The 20,549-nt window shown below is 38.0% G+C and overlaps 1 protein-coding gene across 5 annotated transcripts in view; it reads left to right on the top strand.

Moving 5' to 3' along the window:
- ARHGAP10 (Rho GTPase activating protein 10) overlaps positions 1-20,549 on the top strand; it is a 366,346-nt gene that overhangs the window by 209,903 nt on the left and 135,894 nt on the right. For 4 of the 5 annotated variants that reach the window (XM_023557138.2, XM_003417542.4, XM_023557140.2 and 1 more), the window contains 2 exons: positions 12,340-12,414; positions 19,389-19,476. In XM_023557138.2, the coding sequence (XP_023412906.1) occupies positions 12,340-12,414; positions 19,389-19,476 (163 nt within the window). The remainder of the gene's footprint in view (positions 1-12,339; positions 12,415-19,388; positions 19,477-20,549) is intronic. The other variant, XM_023557137.2, reaches the window with a different exon arrangement.

Genomic DNA, 20,549 nt, shown 5'->3' on the forward strand with positions numbered 1-20,549 from the left:
AGTAAGCACAGCCACCCTCACGTGCCACCCTGTTTTCTGTGCTCAGCCTCTGATGTGTTTGGGTGTGGGAAGACCATGTGAATAAAGTTGTAAGACCTCTCCTAAAAGAGCCTGCCAGTGGAGAGGCTATTCATCATCAGCAGAACTGGGTTTATACACACAAGAAGAGTATGTGAAGGACGACAAGAAAGTGAAAGCAAGACTTCATAGGAAGAGAAAATGCAGATCAATTGTTTGTAGGTAGTAGCTGTTGGTAATGTTTTCTACCTACTGCACAAATGTTTATCATCCTGGGAGAGAAATTGGAAATGTTATTGGTGAGCAGGAAAATTATATTTTTCATGAATCACTTATATTAAATAACCTTTGACTCTTCACCACCTGTGTTTTATTTTCTGAAGGTGAGCTGTAAACTAAATTGCTTTGTTAGAATGACTTTTATATGTACCGTATCTAGCTATTTTAGAATGTTGTCCAATCCAGTGCTGGAAGATGAACCCCCTAGGGCGGAAGGCTCTACACGGGAGTCACAACAATCCACTCAGACATATCAACGGCCATGAAGACGGTGCAGGACCAGGCAATGTTTCTTTCTTTTACACATAAGGTCACCATGAGTTGGAGCTGACTCTGCAGCAACGAACAGTAACAACAACAACATCATCTAGCTGTTTTGAAAATGATTTTTAATTTTATGCTACAGTTAAAGCGCTTAATGAGTGCGTGGTATGTGTGAGGCTTATGCAAATACTTTACAGTCATTATCTCCTGAATTGCCACAACCACCTCCTTCCATCACTAACTCCATTTTTCAGATGAAGATGCTGAGGCACAGAGAGACTGAGTCATTTACCAGGCCACACAGCTGGGGTAGTAGCTGGCAATTTGTAGGATGTTATTAACTTGTAATAAGTTATATCCTATAACCTTAACAAGTTTGTGTTTCCAGGATATGCTTCCCTCTTTCTTATTTTAAAATGAGGTCCCACCCACCCGACACCCAGTGCTGTCGAGTTGATTCCGACTCATAGCGACCCTATAGGACAGAGTAGAACTGCCCCATAGAGTTTCCAAGGAAATGAGGTCCAGAAAGGTGAAATGTTACTCATTTTGAGCTTCTCATCTTTGTACAGCTAGAGTTAACCTTCTGACTGTCTTAGTGCTTAGGAATTGTGTCTTACCCTGCTCTTTGCAGTATTAATGCATTGTAAGTGTTAAAAATAATGCATTCTTCCCAAGTTTTAGAATTATGTAAATACAGCATCTTGAATTTATGATGATGAATGTTATGTCCTTTTGATGAAACAGAGCATCAGTTTTGGTTCTATCTGCTTATATTTAAAACCAATTTAATTTAAATATGTATAGTTTGACAGAACTTTAAGATGTTATGAATTTCTCTATCTTGAAGGGTATCTGTATGTATGAACCTGTTTATATTTATGTAACCCAACACAGTGGCTAGCCTGGGAAATATTTACTAGACTCATACAGACATTTAAATGCAGTGTTTATTAAGGATTAATTATAAATGTATTTAAGGAACACAGCAATTTTTCGTGATTTACCTTCATCTGAAACAATCTTCAGGAGCCTCTGTGTTGTCTTTAAATCCTTCTTATAGCGTGTCATTCTTAGTCTTTAGAGTTTTTTCTAAATATTTAACTTATTTTATCTTCCAATCATTTTACTTGTTTTCAGGAATCTTTGAGGGGATTAAATTTTCTAATATTTATAATTGTGAAAACATATTTAAAATTATGATTAATATTTTTATACGCATGAAACTGTGTATTTGTTCATTACCCCGCCCTTAGGGGAATTTGTCTTGGCAGTGCTAGTGGGATATGTAAACCTATCTTGCTGGTTATGAGTAAGTACACACACATACACACACACACAGAGACACCTTATTAATAATGAAACATTTGCAGACTTTTGATACAAATCCTGTGGATGCAAATATGAACATTAATGACCTTTTCACCCCTGTTGTCAGCACACACAAGTGCAAATAAATGATTCAGTCACTCCACAAATAATGGGTAATTACCTCATTTCAAGCCAAGCACTTGCAAGTTACCAGCCGAGAGCTGAACGAATGCTAGTTTAAGATCGCATGGAAGTTGATCATTTTTTTCTGTAGAATCATAGAGCTGCAACCTTCTTTTTAATAATTTTGTGGCTGTTATCGTCAAAAGTGTTTGTGTTTCACCTTTCATGCTTCTCTTTATCTAGTTACCTTTTCTGTCTCTCTTACTTCTTTTTATATTCCTTTTACTAATTAACCCAATCATCACTCTATCAATCATTTATTCAGTTCTTCCATTAATTTATTAAATTCATTGGTTAACTGCATACCTTGTGCTGAGGACCATGTGAAGTATTAAGATTGCAGAGCCATCAGGTATAAAACCTGCTACTGAAGCATAAAGAAAACCCTTTATGACCTAGTTGGTCCCAAGTTCTCTTTCTCATCCATCTTTTTTACCCTGTGTCTTCATTTTTTCCTATCTTAGTGCTTAAAATACAGTAAAAACAAAACAAAACAAAACTCATTGCCATCAAGTCGATTCCGACTCATAGAGACCCTATAGGACAGAGTAGAACAGCCCCATGGGGTTTCTAGGGAGTGGCTGGTAGATTCGAACTGCCAGCCTTTGGGTTAGCAGCCAAACACTTATCAGTGCTCCACCAGGGCCCCAAAATCTAGTAGGTACTTATTAAATGACATACAGTAACTTCTAGCCTATCTTCTTACTTATTTCCAATTTCTTTTCCCTTTTATTTCATATTCTTCTCCTTTATTTTTTATCTTTACTTTTTAAAAATTATCTGTCTTATCTCTTCTGCTTCCCTTACTCTAAATGCCCTTTGCTGTTTTCCTTTTATTCATCACATTTACGTGCAGTTGCAGCTACTCCAGCCTTTGCCCCCACTTCTATTGCTTAACTGAATTGATCAGCCACCATAAATTTTATTTTCCTTTTACCTCTAATTCTTTTACTGTCCCAGGGCCTTATGTTATCTCTTTTGCTTCTCCTGCCCACCTCCAGGGGCCTCTGGTTGCCCACTGGCGTTGAGTGGTTGCATGCAGATGTTGGCTGCAGTTGAATGGTCTCTGGCTCCGGTAACATTCTTTGGGTTCAGAGAGGGAGATAACTGGGCAGAGATGGTGATGAAACTTGACTCATCCCCATTTTTGACCATCTCTCCAAGGAAGAGGTGGGTAATGTTCCATGACAATATTCTGAGGTAATTGGAGGAGACAGATGGTAGGAAGTAAGACACATTTGATTTTACCTTTTCTCCTTTACTCTGGGACAGTTGTCCTTAGTTGTTCCTCACTGCAATGGAGAGCACTTACCTTTTCTTCACTTCTGAGCAGAACCAGTCATATTTATTGAAGGGGGAAAAAAAATCTTTGGGCCTATAAACATTTTGACCAGATTGCAAATTCTTCCTAAAAATTAAAAGTGTGGCAGTAATGGTATCTATCAGTGTCCTGAAAAAGTCATACTACCTTGGATATTTTAACTTTAAGTTTCAGTTCTTAATTGTAATGTCTGTTTATATTTACAGTTCTAAATTAACGTCAAATCTTCCTAACCACACCCTATTCTGCTCCCAGCTATTCCATGCAAAGCACACGAAAGCTGTTCAAAACAAAACCCACTTTCACCTAGTCTCTTTCCAGGTAATAGCTCTGTGTATTTGGGGAGAGAAGGTAGAACTTGGGTCCACAATTCTTTATCTGAAAATTCTGAGGCTGGATGTGTTTTGGGATATGGATTTTTTTTTTTTTAATAAATTAAAGAAGGTAATATGAAACCTATATATTAGATAACACCTCTGGATACATTTGGTGTGGAAATTATTTATATAATCCCATGTCACATCAAGCATTCAGACTTCTGATTTGGGGAATGGTAGATAAGACTTTGTGGCATGTTTTAAAATCTAATCAAGTGTTAAAAGTACAAATAATTAATTAAATATTCAGAAAAAGGAAAGGAAATATTGTGCGCTGGTGTCAGAAGAGGTGGGATTTTTCTCTGATGTTGAAGGTTTGGTGGGACTTTGTAAAAATGGTGTGGGGGCAGTGCCTGACCTCCTCTAACTTCACAAGGTGGAAGGAGAATCAAGATCAACAGCCCGAGGCTGAATTCCTATGAGGTGGAGGTCAGACATGCCTCCTCTCTCCGCCATCTTTACCACTTCTGACACCAACTGTCCCTCTCATGGCAGCCTCCACTTCTCTGCTGGGTTCGATAATTCATTGCAACGGCCACACAGAACTCAGAAACAGTACTCACGATTATGAGATTTATTACGGAAGTAACAGGTTACAGTTCAGGATCAGGAAAACTCAGAATACGTTTCTTCCATCAGGACAGCCTCTTCCCAGCTGTGCCACAGGCACCCCCTCTATTGTCCCTTGACCTCTGCCCTTCTTAAGCAAGTGTTACAAAGTTCTTTTAGCCCCTGTCGATAAGTACTCAGAGGCACCATAGTCTGCCAGCAAGCCTCCTGCCCAAAGGCACTTGGCTTTCTTGCTCTGTGGGCTTAGAAGCCCACCACACTGTCTCCTGCCATGGTTTCTCTGTCATTGCTTCTTGAGAGCTCTTTCTGTCTCCTGCTTCCAGGAGCTTCTCAGCACAAGGATACCAGGTCCAAAGGACGTGCTCTCCACTCCTGGCTGTTCTTCCCTGATGGTGGTGGAATCTTCTCTCTCCTCTGGAATTGACTCTTTTAAGTCTAGCGAGATGGCAAAACTGACCAATCCCCTTGTTGGGCCATAATTACCTCATTCGCACAGTCCTACCCAATCACTTGAGTGGGAGTTACAAGACTATGGTTAGAAAGGCCACACAAAAGCCATCCATTGCACTGCAGACTTGATCTCATTCACTGTTGCATCTTGGACAATTACAATAGCACCTGGCACATGTTTGATGAATAAATATTTGATGAACAAGTAAATTTGTGAAGAGAAGGCAGTGGGGGGAGAATGTTCCTGTCAGGGAGACTTCAACCTAAGCACAGGCACAGAGGAGGGAATGAACTTGGTTAATGGTGGGATATTGTCAGTGGTCTGCTCTGATCAAATAAGGGTGTTTTTTGTCAAATAGTCTGAAATAGTGTGGGTGAGTGAGGTGGGGCTGCTACTGGATAGCCTTAAGTACTTGTTGAGGCTGAGGAATTTAGTGTTGATTGGATGGCATGGAGGAAACCTTAGACATTAAAAGTGGTTTGAAAATTAAAAAGATAGGAAAAAAAGATGGTGTCCAGAATGGAGTAGAGTATATTTCTCTGCAAAATCAAAAACCCTTTGCCATCAAATTGATTCCAACTCATAGCAACTCTGTACGACAAAGTAGAACTGCCCCATAGGGTTTCCAAGGCTGTAATCTTTACAGAAGCAGACTGCCACATCTTTCTCCCACAGAGTGGCCGGTGGGTTCGAACTGCAGCCCTTTCCATTAGCAGCCGAGTGCTTAACCACTTCACCACTAGGGCTCCTTTGTTTCTCTGCAGGCATGCCTTAATAAATGTGTGCACATAACATTCAAGACGGAGTTGAAGAGGCAGAAATTAGTTTGAAGCAAGAATGAAGAGTGACCTACTGAACTTGGAAAATAACAGCAAAGGGGAAGTCAAAGATAATTAAAAAACATTTTAATACTCAGTGATTAGAAATAGTTATCCCCTTGGCTGAAAGAGGAAGGTTTAGAAGGGAAGCTGGAAAGGACATTATAAACTTATGTATATGACTTGGAATGTTGGTTGGTTTATATTCTTTGAACATGTTTATTTAATAGCTTTTGTAGGAACATGTAAGTTCATAGATATCAAGTATGTTTGAATTCTCCTTTTGTTATCCGGGAGCCTTTAAGAACAATGTAACAAGAACTAGAAAACTCTACAAGACCTGTGTATATGTATTTTACATGTTATTTGCAAGCTGCTTTTGTAAGAAGTTTATTTCCTTTGTACTTTTCATTATGCATTAGCCATTAGGTTGATGAATTTGAACTTGATCAATTATCTGATAGTAATTACCAGCACAGAGTGATGATTATTGCTGAAGTCACATTCTGATTTTGTGTCTCCATATATTTCAGGCTCTTTTCATAGAAGCACGCTTGTTTGACAGCAGAATGTGACTTGCTCTTTTGGCTTCTGGCACTGAGGTCAAACTATTTGAGGTTTCTTAAATAGAATTGTTTTGAAAAAAAAATCCTCCGTATTTGAAAATATCTGGACATGCCCTTTTAGCCTCTAGGTGAAGTGAGAAATGAGGCCCAGTTTTTTCTCCTTCAGCAGATTCAAAAGGTTTCTGATTTTTTTCTTTTCTTTTTTTGTAACTGTGGTAAAGATAAATACAACAGAACATTTGCCAGTTCAACAGTTTCTACATCTATAATTCATTGAGATTGATTGTATTCTTCGTGTTGTGCAGCCATTATGACTATCCTTTTCAAAATTATTCCTCCAGAAAGGTCTCTGATTTTTGTGTTTCTTGGCCATTCCTTTCCTTTTTCAACTCCTGGTAGGGCCGACCTGACCTGCATTTTTCTCCTCTCTTGTAATTGGTGAGCATTCCCTGTCAGCAAGGTGTGTCTCTGCTACATTGATTCTTTAGACTTGTGAACTCTGAATAGACGTGTATAGACTGAAGGGCTGGGCTTTGCTTTTCTACTTCTTTGAGTTCTTTTGAGATAATTCATTAAAAAAAAAAAAAATTTTTTTTTTTTTTTGGAGAAGGAAAAACAGAACGTAAGCTTAAAAAATTGAGTAAGGAGGAGGAAATAAAAGACAAAAAAGAGAAAAAGAAGAAAAGAAGTACCCATTTTGGCAAAGAGTAATGAAAGCTTTTGTGTGTGCTGTTGTTGTTAGGTGCCATTGAGTCGGTTCTGATTCATGGCAGCCCTATGAACAACACAACGAAACACTGCCCAGTCTTGTGCCATCCTTACAATCTTTTCTGTGTTTGAGCCCATTGTTGCAGCCACTATGTCAATCCATCTCATTAAGGGTCTTCCTCTTTTTCACTGATCCTCTACTTTACCAAGCATGATGTCGTTCTACTGGGACTGGTCCCTCTTGATAACATGTTCAAAGTTAATGGGATGAAGTCTTGCCATCCTCGCTTCTAAAGAGCATTCTGGCTGTACTTTTTTCAAGAGAGATTTTTTCTTTTTTCTGGCAGTCCATGGTGTATTCAATGGTTATCACCAACACCATAATTCAAAGGCATGGATTCTTCTTCAGTCTTCCTTATTCATTGTCCAGCTTTCTCATGCATATGAGGTGATTGAAAATACCATGGCTTGGGTCAGGCGCACTTAAGCCCTCAAAGTGACATCATTGCTTTTCAACACTTTAAAGAGGTCTTTTCCAGCCAGTTTGCCCAGTGCAACATATAATTTGATTTCTTGACTTCTGTTTCCATGGGTGTTGATTGTGGATCCAAGTAGAATGAATTCCTTGATAACTTCAATATTTTCTCCATTTGTCATGTTGTTGCTTATATTGGTCCAGTTGTGAGGAGTTTTGTTTTCTTTATGTTGAGATGTAATCCATACTGTTTATCAGTAAGTTCTTCAAGTCCTCTTTGCTTTCAGCAAGCAAGGTTGTGTCATCTGCACATTGCAGGTTGTTAAGGAATCTTCAGTCCTGATGCCACTTTCTTCTTTATATAGTCCAGCTTCTCAGATTATTTGCTCAGCATACAGATTGAATAAGTATGGTGAAATAATACAATGCTGACACACACCTTTACGTATTTTAAACCATGCAGTATCCCCTTGTTCTGTTTGAACAACTGCCTCTTGGTCTGTGTACAGGTTCCTCATGAGCACAATTAAGTATTTTGGAATTTGCATTCTTCTCAATGTTATCTGTAATTTGTCATGACCCACACAGCCAGATGCCTTTACACAGAAAATAAAATGCAGTTAAACATCTTTTTGGTATTCTCTAAGATCCTTCTGACATCGGCAATGATATTCCTTATTCCACATTCTCTTCTGAATCTGGCTTGAATTTCTGGCAGTTCCCTGTTGATGTTCTGCTGCAGCCATTTTAAATTATCTTTAGCAAAATTTTACTTGTGTGTGATATTAATGGTATTGCTCAATAATTTCCACGTTCTGTTGGTTCATCTTTCTTTGGAATGGGCACAAATATGGATCTCTTCCAGTTGGTTGGCCAGATACATGTCTTCCAAATATATGAGCATAGACATATGGGCACTTCCAGCATTGCTTCCATTTGTTGAAACATCTCAATTGGTCTTCTACCAATTCTTGGAGCCTTGTTTTTCGCCAGTGCCTTCAGTGCAGCTTGGACTTCTTCCTTCAGTGCCATTTGTTCTTGATCATATGCTACCTCCTGAAATGGTTGAATGTTGTCCAGTTCTTTTTGGTATAGTGACTATGTGTATTTATTCCATCTTTTTTTTTTTTTTATTGTACTTTAGATGAAGATTTGCAGAACAAACTAGTTTCTCATTAAACAGTTAGTACACATATAGTTTTATGACATTGGTTAAAAATACTATGACATTTCAGCAGTCTCCATTCTTGACCTTGGGTTTCCTATTACCATCTTTCCTGTCCCCTCCTGCCTTCTAGTTCTTGGCCCTGGGCTGTTGAGCCTCTTTAGTCTCATTTTGTTTTATGGGCCTGTCTAACCTTTGGCTGAAGGGTGAACCTTGAGAGTGACTCCTTCACTGAGCCAAAAGGGTGTCCAGGGACCATACTCTCAGGGCTTCTCCAGTCCCCATCAGGCCAGTAAGTCTGGTCTTTTTTTGTGAGTTAGAATTTTGTTCTACATTTTTCTCCAGCTCTGTCCAGGACCCTCTATTGAGATCCCTGTCAGAACAGTCAGTGGTGGTAGCCAGGCACCATCTAGCTGTAGTGGACTCAGGCTGGTAGAGGCTGTGGTAGATGTGGTCCTTTAGTCCTTTGGACTAATCTTTCATTTGCATGTTTAGTTTTCTTCATTCTTCCTTGCTCCCAAAGGGGTGAGACAAGTGAAGCATCTTAGATATTCCATCTTCTTTAGATGCTTCCTGTGTCATTCAATATTTTGCCCACAGAATCCTTCAGTATTGCAACTCCAGGCATGAATTTTTTTCTTCAGTTCTTTCAGTTTGAGAAATGCCAAGCATGTTCTTCCCTTTTGGTTTTTTTACTCCAGGTCTTTGAACATTTCATTGTAATATTTTACTTTGTCTTCTCAAGCCACCCTTTCAAATCTGTTCAGCTCTTTTACTTTATCACTTCTTCCATTTGCTTTAGCTACTCTACATTCAAGAGCAAATTTTAGAGTCTCTTCTGACATCCATTTTGGTCTTTTCTTTCTTTCCTGTCGTTTTAATGATTTTTTGCTTTCTTCAGGTGTGATGTCCTGGATGTCATTCCACAACTTATCTCGTCTCCTGTCACTCGTGTTCTGTGTACCATATCTGTTCTTGACATGGTCTCTAAATTCAGGTGGGATATACTGAAGGGATAGTCTTGTCAGTCAGTTTGTCATACTGTGGTGTCTTGTGTGTTGCTGTGATGCTGGGACATAAGTCACTGGTATTTCAAATACCAACAGGTCACTCATGGTGGGCAAATTTTAGGAGAGCTTTTAGACAAAGGTAGACTAGGAAGAAGGACCTGGCGACCTGCTTCTAAAAAAAAAATTAGCCCTTGAAACCCTATGAAAAGCAGTGGAACATTTTCTGATATGGTGCTAGATGGTGAACCCCTCAGTTTCACAGGTACTTGAAATACGACTGAGGAAGAGCTGCCTTCTTAAAGTAGAGTTGACCTTAATGATGTGGATGGAGTAAAGCTTTCATCCCGTCTTTTCATTTGCTGCTGTGGCATGACTCAAAAATGAGAAGAAACAGGCTGTAAATATCCATTAATAATTGGAACATGGAATGTACGAAGTATGAATCTAGGAAAATTGGAAGTCATTAGAAATGAAACAAAATGCATAAGGATCAGTATTCTAGGCTGAAATGGACTGGTATTGGCCATTTTAAATCAGTCAGTCACATACTCTACTATGTGGAAATGACAGATTGAAGGGGAATGGTGTTACATTCATTGTCAAAAAGAATATCTCAAGATCTGTCCTGAAGTACAAAGCTGTCAGTGATAGGGTAATATCCATATGCCTAGAAGGAAGACCAATTAATTTGACTGTTACTCAAATTTAACACCAACCACTAAGGCCAAAGATGAAGAACTGAAGATTTTCACCAACTTCTGCAGTCTGAAATTGATCAAACATGAAATCACATTGCATTGATAATTACTGGTGATTGGAATACAAAAGTTGGAAACAAAGAAAAAGGATCAGTAGTTGGAAAATATGGCCCTGGTGATAGAAATGACATCGGAGATTGCATAATAAAATTTTGCAAGACCAACGACTCATTCTTTGCAAATACCTTTTTTCAACAACATAAATGGTGACTATACATGTGGACCTGGCCAAATGGAATAAACAGAAATGGACCTGGCCAAATGGAATAAACAGAAATCAATTCGACTACATCTCTGGAAAGAGACAATGGAGAAGCTTAATATCATCAGTTAGAACAAGGCCAATAGGCGGCTGCAGAACAGACTATCAATTGCTCATATGCAAATTCAAGTTGAAAAAAATTAAAATGAGAGCCCAAATACGACCTTCGTGTATGTAGTGTGTTACAATTTATAGAACACGTGTTGGTATCACTTCATTTTCTTTCATCATGACGTAGGGTATAAAGCGTTGCCCTTGATTTCAGAAGAAGCATCCAGACTCAGAGGGTTCAGGCCTTGTCCCAGGTCTCAGCTAATGAGAGCCTGAGCTGTGACAGCATCTCTCTGTTATTCTTTTCATCATGCCATGCAGGGAGGTGAAGAGAAAATAACCCCTTTGGGCAAATTCCGTGGGCTCTTTTTGGTTGTTGTTGTTTTGTTTTGGAAACTTTGGGAACCAGAGCTATCATCTCCTTGTCAGCTAGTTGTGTTCTTGTTAGCTTTAACATGCCTCGTGCAGAAAATAAACACGCAGTGAGAAAGCTGCAACCTTTCCGAGGAGTAAAGGTAATAAGTCATCATTTTCCAAAGTCATTATGAGAAAATTCAAGCGTAAAAAAAAGAAAAACCAGAGAGTGGTACAATGAACTCTCATGTTTTACTACCCAGATTCAACAGTGATCACGGTATTGTCACTTTTGCTTCATCTGTCCCATCCACCCTCATAAAGCATATTTAACATAGCTTACTTTCACCCCTGCATTTTTCAGTATGCAACTTTAAAAAATATGGACATTTTCTTACATGATCTTCATGTTACAATGTTTTTTGATTGTCTCAAGAATTTTTTTTTTTTTTTTTTTACTTACAATTGGTTTATTCAAATCAGAATCCAAACAAGGCCACTTGTTCAAAATACTAAGCTATGTTTGATGGTAAGTTTTCTCCCCCCGTGCTTTTATTTCTTATCTGTCTTGCTCAGAGGTCCCTGGGTAGTGCAAATGGTTGTCTGCTAACCTAAAGTTTGACAGTTCAAACTCAACCAGCATCACTGCAGAAGAAAGGCCTGGCAATTTTCTTCCATAAAGATTACAACTAAGAAAACCCCACAGAGCAGTTTTGCTCTGTAACACATGGGGCCGCGTGAGTGGGAATCAGCCTGATGGCATTGGGGTACCGTACTCACGGACACATTGTTTTAGGTCTGTTCAGAGAGATGTGGCAGTGATTTGGTTCATTTGGGTGGAGAGTTTGCAGTGATTCTGATTTGAATTTTCAAAGCTCCTCACTAGACAGGGCATGTGACCGCTCTTGAAAAGAAATAGAATTTTGCCGTAGCTTTGGCCGGATTTCCATGATCTTCAAGAATCAGCTGAACAGTGATTTCTTTCCATGTATTAATCATTACCATATTATTTTTAAAAGGCTGAAACTTTTTAAGAAAAATGTCAACAGCAAGTAAATGTAGTAAACATGTACATTTTTATGAATCTTTACAAATTGCGTTGGTATGCGTTTCAGGGTATCCAGGAGTACCCCTTAACTTGCTAATGGCATTAACGTTAATGCATATGACTTTTTGTCCACGCGCAACATTCTTTTACGATATTATTTTCCATCCGCAACTCAGGAACACGGAGCTGCTAAAACAAGTTGGTAAACACTAGCTTTTGTCAAACATCATTTTTATAGTCAACAGGAACGCCACTAATGTGAGCTAGCAAGGATTCTGAATGTGACTGTTTGATGACAGCTTTTAAAATACAAGTCTTGTATCTTCCTAACATTTTGTCTCTTCCAATAGGTATAAATGACCAAGGATTGTACAGAGTTGTGGGGGTGAGTTCAAAGGTCCAGAGACTTCTGAGTATGTTGATGGGTATGCCTCTTTTCTAATCATTTTTCCGTGCGTTATTTGTTTGTGTGCATTGACTTGACAGCTGAATACCCCATAGTAATGTACAGCATACTCGTGAATTCATTCTTTTCTCCCGCTGCTTAAATCAATTTTCTTTTAAGAAGAGGCGGTTGACTCAGAGAAAGATTAGTGTATGCATCAGCACTGATTATCCACTATTTCTTCACTTACTAAGAAATGAAAGGAAAAAAAATGCTGCTCATAGGGGAACATCTTCTCTTGCTTCCTTCTCCCAGGAAAGCAACAGCCAGGCGCCTGAGATTTGTGTGGCATCCAAATTAACCGTCCAGAGCCCTGACACTACACTTGGTTGGACAAGACCAGTGGGACTCACTCATTTTTATGGAGCTTCCCAAACTGTCATTTGACAGAAAGGGTCTGCTTCTCAGGGATTCATTGGTATTCAGAGTGGCTTGTTTGTAGTTTGCACCAGGCTCTTCTCCAGAACCATGCCTGCTCCATCTGTGCTGATAACACAGTGTTCTTTGGCAGGGCCGACTATAGGAAGCCAGAAAGTGAATTCATTTTATTGCCCCAGACATTATGCGAATGACAGAGCGCTTTTACATTACACACTGCTGTCAGTTCGGTGCTACCTGTAAGGCGCTCCACTTCCCTCTCCACTCCCCCACTGCAGAGCAGGCTGCCTCTTGAGGAGTGATGACGACTCATCAGGCTGGAGAGCCTGTATGTCACACCAGTCTGTCATTATGACCTTGTTAAATATTAATTTATTTGATATCTCACTTTAATTAATCAATATTAACAATGCCCTCAGGTGTGCTGTCAGTGCATTTAAACCTGTCTACCTCTGAAATCATTGCAGTAAAGACTCATTTTTAGGACGCATGAATCCAGATGAATAAAATAACTGATGTGTTACAGATAGGATCAGTTGTTTGGCTGTATTTGAATTAAAGATTTAATAAGCAACAACCTTTTTTTAGCTTTCTAACCACAGAAAAAAATTACCCGTCATCAGTTGGAGAGCCTTATTAGAGTACGTTTGCTTTCCTGAGCTGTTTTCATTTTCTTCCTCTCTGCTTTAACTTGGGCGTGCAGTTTTGACAGTCAGATTTTCCTTTTTACCATCAGTGGGCTCCAAGTTAAACAAACTCAGGTTGCCAGTGGTTCAGTAGCAGCTGGAAGAGTTTAATGGGACTACAGCATCTGCTTTTACTTAATTTTAAAATTAGAAACACTTCTCTCATTTCCAGTATGGTGTTATAATCATTAGAATTAGAAGACTCTGCTGGTATCAGACCCAGAGATTTGGGCCAAAAGGTACACTTTGGCATTAAATTGATCATAAGGATTCTGGCATAATCTTTATCCTCTTCTTGCTCATATTCAAGAAAAGTTCGAACAAGGGTGTCTCTGTGGTCACCCTGAAGTATTAAGCTGTCTCAAAATTTGTTCTGAATCTCATAAAGTCCAACTTGCTCTGTTTTCCTGAACTCAGTTGGTGGTTTCCTTTGCTCATGGGAAGTGTCCCGAGATAGTCCTTAACTTGCAAGGTGTTTTCAAATATCTAAACCCTCAAAAATTCATGACCTGGAAAACTGTTTTGCTTTTCATGAGCACAAGGGTGACATGGCCTAATTCAAGTTGCTGGCAAGGGAAATGCTATCATTTTCAGTAATATTATCCTATAAACAGAGGAAGTTAGAGAATTGACGCAAGGGAAAGATACTGAATTGTTATTTCCTCATTAAGTAATTCATTTAAAAGGGCTACATAATATAAATTCTTAAAATTCTTAAAATCTGGAGTTAGTCCCTAGTATGAATTTAGCATGGTAAGTCATACACTGGCAATTTTTATTAGCATTAATACAATTTTCTTGTTACTATATCAACACAAACCTTAACCCTTAATAAAATAGATTTATTTACTGTTTCCTAGTCAATTTAAGATTTGCTTCAAATATTCCTTTTCTTTCATCCTGTTTAAGTGTTTGAATTAAAATAATGTCTGCCTCTTCTAAAAAATGGATTTTAGAATTTCTAAATAGTCATGAATACACTTGCCCATGGATGTTCTTTGTCTCCATTTTTTCCCACCTTCCTGTGTTGTTTTAAGGTTGTATATCTTAAGGAGAAAAAAGGTTGGGTGGGTCTGCCAAAACTTTAACATTGCTTATTTAAACCAGTTGTGTAATTTTGTTTTTCCCTAAATAAATTAGTTCTGATAATCTTGCCAACTTATGGTATATCCATCTCGACGGCATTGGGTTTATATATATATATATCCATTGCTGTTGAGTCGATCCCGATTCATAGTGACCCTATAGGACAGTGCAGAACTGCCCCGTAGGGTTTCCAGGGAGCTGCTTATAGATTTGAACTGCTGATCTTTTGGTTAGCAGCCTGAGCTTTTAACCACTGCACCACCAGGACTCCAGTTTGTGGTACTCGGCAGTTAATTTTTAAAATTATTACTCATTGTATGTTTATTTCAAATTTCGATTTTCCCAAAGCATGTTTTGTTTATAATGCATTTTTTCCTCTGTAGAAATGATAACTAATATAATTTGTGAGTCTCTGAGAAAAAGTCCCAAGACATTTTATCTTTCTTGATGAGAACTACTGTTTACTTTTTACTTAGTTCTCTTTCTTTAATTACCTTTGCTTTTTTTTTTTTAAGTTCTCTTCAATTCTTAAAAACTACTTAACTTACTTTGGTATTGTTTTTTGTTATTACTGCTAATTTTATAGAAAATGTTTTTATGTTGTTTGCCTTAAATGTTTTAAGTGTTATTTAAATACTCATATATGTAAAAAGCATGTAATGATTTCTAAGAAAGGGGGATGCTTAATCTCTTGAATATTTTCTTCCCTTGTCTTTTTTTTTTTTAATTGTGATTTAGATGAAAGTTTACAGAGCAAACAAATTTCTCATTAAACGATTAATACACATGTTGTTTTGTGACATTGGTTGTCAACCCCACAATATGTCAACACTACCCTTTTCAACCTTGGGTTCCCCATTACTATCTTTCCTGTTCCCTCCTGCCTTCTTGTCCTTGCCTTTGGGCTCGTGTGCCCATTTAGTCCCTTTTTGTTTTATGGGCTTGTTTAATCTTGAGCTGAAGGGCAAACCTCAGGAGTGACTTCAGTACTGAGTTAAAAAGGAGTCTGGGGCCATACTCTCAGGGTTTCTTCAGTCTCTGTCAGACCAGTAAGTCTGAGTTAGAATTTTGTTCTACATTTTTCTCCAGCTCTGTCCAGGACCCTCTATTGCGATCCCTGTCACAAAAGTCAGTGGTGGTAGCTGGGCTCCACCTAGTTGTGCTGGACTCAGTCTGGTGGAGGCTGTAGTACTTGTGATTTAGACTAATCTTTCCCTTGTATCTTTGGTTTTCTCATTCTCCTTTGTTCCAGTTCACTTGTCTTCTTTTTGGTGTATTTTTCCTCTTCACACTTAAGATGAAAATAGAGAAAAATGTTTGTTTTTGTTCTTTCATTATTTTCCTCCTTCCCCCCAAATCAAGCTGAAATAGTAATGGCAGCTGACCATAGAAAATTCTCTAAGTAGAGAAGTCAGTTATACTCATCCAGTTCAGGTAAGGTGTGGGCAGCAGCTTTCCTCCATTGTGTTAAGCTGCTTCTCTTCTGAGTGGCCCTCCTCCTTGGGAGCAGAACGTAGCAGCAGTCTGCTCAATTTTTTTTTTTTTTTAAAGTTCAGCAGCCTCCTAGCCCTTCTTTCCTTGGGCCAAATCTTCTTAAATTCTTCAAAGAAAATGCCCAATGTGAGCAATTGCCTTTCTTTCATTTATAGATCATTTTCCTTTCCTTCCTCTTTGCTGTCTCTAACAGAGGGCACACACAGTCTGGTAAGGCAGTTTTTTAATAGAAACTTGGAGCAGTTGGAGAAGGCAGGGAGAAGTGTCAGATCAAGTTCTTTGGTTGAGTCATGGTTTTTTAGTAAATGGGGTGAGAATGTCAAAGACTAATTGCAGTCGTTATGGCAGACTAGAACTGATAGGAGCTAGAATTGTCATTTATTCTTTCTTCTTTTGTTTAGAATGAAAATATCAGAGTTTGGGGGGAAATCGTGAGAAAATATTGTAGTAGCTTACATGGCCTGGTGAATTAGGCCATTATTTCTAAATCTAATTTGCAGAAAGGGCTAGATGGTTTTATCTATCTATCTATCTATCTGTCTGTCTGTCTGTCTGTCTGTCTGTCTGTCTTTCTATCTGTCTGTCTGTCTATGTGTCTGTCTGCCTATCCACTTATCTGCCTATCTGTCTGCCTACCTGTCTATCTGCCTATCTGCCTCTATCTAATTTTAGACATAACCCACTAAACCCACTGCTGTCATATTTTAGACATACAGCCATAGAAAACAAGAAATAACAAACAATTCAGAAGCATTTCATTTAAAAATATTACCCCGTTTAGTTTTATTTGTAGGACAGTTTTGTCACATAGATGGGAGGAAAAATAAACTACCCTAAGTCGGTGTAGGGTGGGATGCTAGCAGCTCCATAAAAAAGTGCTTTGCATTAGGTTAAGAGAAAATTGACAATTTTTTAAAAAAGAGCCACTGATTAGAACCATGAAACATTTATCCAAATAAAAAACCAATTATCTAAGTCCGTGCATGTTAGTTTAGATTTTTAACTAATCCATGAGGTGTTTGTTGTCCCTTTCTAAGAAAGGAAGTAAAATTTCTATCTCATTTATGATGGAACATATATCCTGAATGAACAACCCCAAGTCTGAATCCCAAAGAAGTTAGTAACAAATTCTGCCTAGTCCCAGTACATTATAAAGGACTGCTAGGGATGATTGAGTTATTTGAAAACAGTGAAAATTTAATAGGGGATTAAAACATAGACACCATGTAGTCATTTGCATCTGATGTGACAGCTGCTTTTTATTCCATGAAGTCAGAAGCATGACTTATTTTTCCATAGAGAGAATATGGTTCTCAAAATACAGAATGATGATTTGGTAGAAAGCTGAAAATAAAAGATTTCCTTTTAGAAATCCCCTTGGATTTTAAAGTGGTGATTTGCTGGTAGCAAGTTGATTGAAAATGTTATCTGATTTGTATTTTAAAATGAGATTTAAATAATTGATTTAATGAGAGAGAGAATATTCAGTTATAGAAGTAATTGGTTGGCAAAGCCTTTAGAACAGAATTATTTAGTCCTGGTTATGAAGGATTGCACGTTTAATCAGGGTACTTAATTTGATTTTTTGAATGTATCTATGACTTGTCTGACAAGCTCGGTAACAAATGAGTCCTGAACTGTAGGAACTGATCGAAATGTAATCACTGTCGATTGCCATTGTTGCAGTTTATTGCACATTGCTGTCAGTTGCTGTAATCAGGAAATGTTGAAGTGCCTTAAAAGGTCTCCAGACTTTTGAGTAATTGACTTCGTATGTATGATGTTACGGCTGTAGAATAACCATCACTTCCTGTTTTCCTTTATTTTCAAAGAGTTTGAGAACAGCATTCCGTTGTCATCTGTCCTTCTTCACACCCAAACCTAAAACTTTTAAGTGGCGTGCGTGACTTACTGTCGTGGTCTCATTTGACAAGTTTTTCTTTTTAGTGCGTTTGAAAAGAAAATACTGAAAAGATGTTTCCTTTTCTGTACAGAGAAATTGACCACAAGAGGGAAAATACCGGAGCAGCTTGTGTTTTTGGTCTTAGTTGAAGTGTCATTCTGGAGTGAGGGAGAAATAAAGTCTCTTTCATGAATCTCTTGTCTTCTCATTTGCATGATAAGACTGTAGAAAACCAGGCTTGTTTTTATTGATCATTTGGTATCTGTCTTAGTCTCATAGAGCTACGATAATAGAAATACCCCAAATGAGCGACTTCAAAGAACAGAAATTAATTTTCTTGCAGTTCTAGAGACTAAAAGTCCAAATCAGGGTCTCAGCTGTGTCAGTTCCTTCTTTGTAGGTCGTCCTTGGCATTTCCTTGGTTCCTTGGTGTGTCTGTGTCTAATCTGTTTCTTTTTGTAACTCAGAAGCAATTAGATTTAAAACCCACTTTTTTTTTCTACTCAGATATTAATTAACAAAGAAAACTGTATTTCCAAACAAGGTTATATCTACACATATTCTTATTCCTGTTGCCCTCCAGTGGATTCCACTCATAGCAATCCTATAGTACAGACTAGAACTGCCCCATAGGGCTTCCAAGGAGTGCCTGGTGCATTCAAACCACCAACCTTTTGGTTAGCAGCCGTAGCTTTTAACCAGTACACCACTAGGGTTGCATTCTGATAACCATTTTATTGTTAATTGTGTTGCCCACATTTCCCCTGTCATAACACAGGGTGGTTGCGATAACACCACCTCAGACAAGTTAGATGCACACATACAGTGAAAATGCCACGTGCTCTGTGTCATGACTATTGACTGTATACCTTTAGTAGTAATAATAACACCCATAATAATGATGATGATGATAATTAATAATAATAACAGCAGGTATACATGAATTGGAGTCCTGATAGTGCACTGGTTAACAGCTTGGCTGCTATTCAAAAGGCTGGCAGTTCGAATCCACCAGCCACTTCTCGGAAACCCTATGGGGTAGTTCTGCTCTATCTTATAGGGCTGCTTTGAGTCGGAATTGGCAATGGGTTTGATTTTTGGTTTTGGGTACATGAATTGCAGCTGTGGACGTTGAAATGCTGAACCATGTTCAGTTTCCCCCTGGCTTCCAGCTCAATGTTTGTTCTTTTGCTCTAATCTCTACTACAGATTTTCTGAAGTACTAGAAATGTCTAATAATAGCACATGGTTTACAGTAGTATGAGAAATTATATGTAATGTTTTTGTAGGAAACCATAGGATTGTTTGTGCTTTGGCTATTTAAAAATGGGAGCTTTGTGAGCCAGTCAAGAAAGCCTTTGAATGTTCAAGGTTTTAAGTATTTTTTCATTCTTGCTTGCTCACTAGATGTAAAAACATGCAATGAGGTGGACCTGGAGAATTCCGTTGACTGGGAAGTGAAGACGATAACAAGTGCCCTAAAACAGTATTTGAGGTAAGCCATCTCTCAGTAACAGAAGAAAAGAGTGGACCATTTAGATATCTAGCATAATATAGATGCTGACTCTGAACTTAAATATCAATGTTTAAATTAAACCCTGTAAAAAGAAGAAAAGTTATGAGGTGCCTAATAGTGTCCCTGAAAGTAAGGTAACTAATGGTGAACATTAATTTTTAGGTAAATTGCAAAAGACCTTAGATGATTTTGAAATTGACTTGGGTCTTGAAATTGGTGTCTATTATATACATGATTTTCAGAAATTAAACATTATGAAATGCTGAGAAAAAAGGATGTTCACTGAATTCCGTACAGTATTTTACTAAGTTTTAGGATAAAAAGGAAGATTTTTTAGCTTAAGTTTAAACTGCTTGAATGCAGAGCCTTATGATGATAATTCATCAAGTGCAAAGCTATTTGAAAAGAAGTACACTTAAAGAGCTTTGAAGATAAACTTAAGTTTTGCATTCATTACAGAAAATATCTAGGACTGGAGTTAGAAAAGATTCAACATTTTTATGAGTCATCATCCTTTATTAAAAATAAATGAAGGTATTAATGAGAAACAGCTTGGGGTTAGATGAAGAATAAGTACGTAGAGAGTAAAAATTAAAATGAGTAAAAGAATGAAAAAAAAATCATGACTGTGTTTTAAGTCTGTTTTAATTCATACAGGCCATCCCCCTCTACAACACACACAGGCATTTATTTGATAAACTTAGGTCATTTTGTAAAAGAAAATTTTCTACATTTTAGAGAGGCTGATGGTATCCTCATGGTGCCATTTAACATGCTTCCCTAGCCTGTAAACGAATCATGTTTTCTCTAACTATTAGATCTATAGATTTTATTAGACCCAGGTTAAGTTTTTTTGTTGTCATTGTTATTGTTTTTCAAGAATAGGTCATAGTGGTGCTGTATTTTTCCTGTTGTATCACATCAGGAGGCCTGTGCTCTCTGGTTTCCCATGTTTAATGACACTAAAATTTATCAGTGGGTTCAGGTCTGTATTACCTATTTTAGAGTACTTAATTTAAGTCAAGTGTTTTGTTTTTTTTTTTAATTTTTGT

Source organism: Loxodonta africana, chromosome 13 (assembly GCF_030014295.1).
Source record: "Loxodonta africana isolate mLoxAfr1 chromosome 13, mLoxAfr1.hap2, whole genome shotgun sequence".
In the NCBI taxonomy this organism is placed as follows: Eukaryota; Metazoa; Chordata; class Mammalia; order Proboscidea; family Elephantidae; genus Loxodonta; species Loxodonta africana.